At 29.7% G+C, this 1446-nt stretch overlaps 1 protein-coding gene across 1 annotated transcript in view; it reads right to left on the bottom strand.

Moving 5' to 3' along the window:
* Positions 1–438: 438 nt before the first annotated feature.
* The window catches only part of LOC102579720 (3-ketoacyl-CoA synthase 6-like), a 5501-nt gene continuing 4493 nt past the window's right edge, over positions 439–1446 (bottom strand). The window contains exons 3-4 of the mRNA XM_006344080.2: positions 854–1005; positions 439–741 (exon numbers count right to left, since the gene is read on the bottom strand). Coding sequence (XP_006344142.1) covers positions 581–741; positions 854–1005 — 313 coding nt within the window. The 3' untranslated portion in view covers positions 439–580. The remainder of the gene's footprint in view (positions 742–853; positions 1006–1446) is intronic.

The following is a 1446-nucleotide window of genomic DNA, read 5'->3' as shown; positions in this document are numbered from 1 at the left end:
ACAAATAATTTATTGCATTGAATAAATTACTTATATATATTAAGTAAATTTCTTAACATAAACAATGTATAATTATAAGAATTATGTCATACCATTAGTACATATAATTGACCTCCGCCTCTTCTATGGAATATTTTGCTTCTAAAATACAATGTGAATCCAAATCAATTCTCATGAAAGTGAGTATCGAATATTAAACGAGAACTAAAAGAAAAAAACTTCCAAAGTCTGGACTCTTTTTTAGCTATATATATATATAGAGATAACGGAGTCATTCTTGTCCACGGCGTGTTAAGGCCGGTATCAATTAATTGAAAAATTATATTATTTATACCTCGTATGGGTAAGAATTGTTTTTATATATATTTACTACTTCTTCTATCCAACTTATGTGATACATAGTCCGGCATATATAGTTGCATCAACTTTAATTTATTTCATATAAATTAAAAAACACGCATTCTCATATTATAACATACAATTAGACTAATTAAGGAAAAAAGGAAAAGGACATGCAAACAAATTAATGAAAATAATTAACACACTTAATTAACTAAATTCATGAATTAATTAAAGATAATTAGAGCCTAACAACTTCTGGAATATCAACAGGATATCTATCAATGCAATCAGCCCATGGATTATGATCATCTACTGGAAGCTTGATTGTTCTATTACACTTCCAAACAGCACTATTACACTTAAATCCACTCCCAAATGCAATTTGCCAAATTCTGTCACCTGTCGAGACATAATATATAGTAAAATAATTACGTTTTATACAAAATCATACTATATTTTTATTGTAACAGTTTAAATTTTTAAATGATATGATCATGTAATTCAACGTTACCTTTCTTCATTCTCCCCTTTGCTTCAATGTAACTCATCTCATACCATAGTGACGACGATGATGTGTTACCGAACCGGTAAAGCGCCATTCTCGAGGCCTCCACATGCTCCGCCGATAGTTGTAGGTTGTTTTGTAGCTCATCTATTACAGCCCTGGTGTAAAAATAAAGTAAAATCGTCGCAAGTACATGAATTTACTTTATTTGTATTTCATATGTTGATAATGTGTCAGTAAGTAAATAAAAATGTGTACTTATGACAACTTAAGTTTTTGTTTTTTGAGTCAGTCACATATTTCAACGTGGTCTATCTGAATAAACAAAGGTCCTAAATTCGATAAGATGTCAAAATTTAACATAAGGATATATGAATGACATAAAAAAAGAGTCTAAAATTAACTTAGGCCAAATACATACACAGCCCCTCAAACTTGGCCTCATTTTTCATTTTGGCACTCCAACTTAGCCTTGTTCCATTTTAACCCTTGAACTCCATTTTTTCTGTTCCATTTTAATACGAAATACTATTTTTATGATTTCTTTATTTTATATATATTCTTTAAATGCAACTTCTTATTTTAGATCGACACGCGGG

This window comes from Solanum tuberosum, unplaced genomic scaffold, assembly GCF_000226075.1.
Source record: "Solanum tuberosum cultivar DM 1-3 516 R44 unplaced genomic scaffold, SolTub_3.0 scf00051, whole genome shotgun sequence".
NCBI classification, from domain to species: domain Eukaryota; kingdom Viridiplantae; phylum Streptophyta; class Magnoliopsida; order Solanales; family Solanaceae; genus Solanum; species Solanum tuberosum.
Note: the sequence above shows the minus strand (reverse complement) of the source record. Positions and strands in the feature narration are given on the sequence as shown.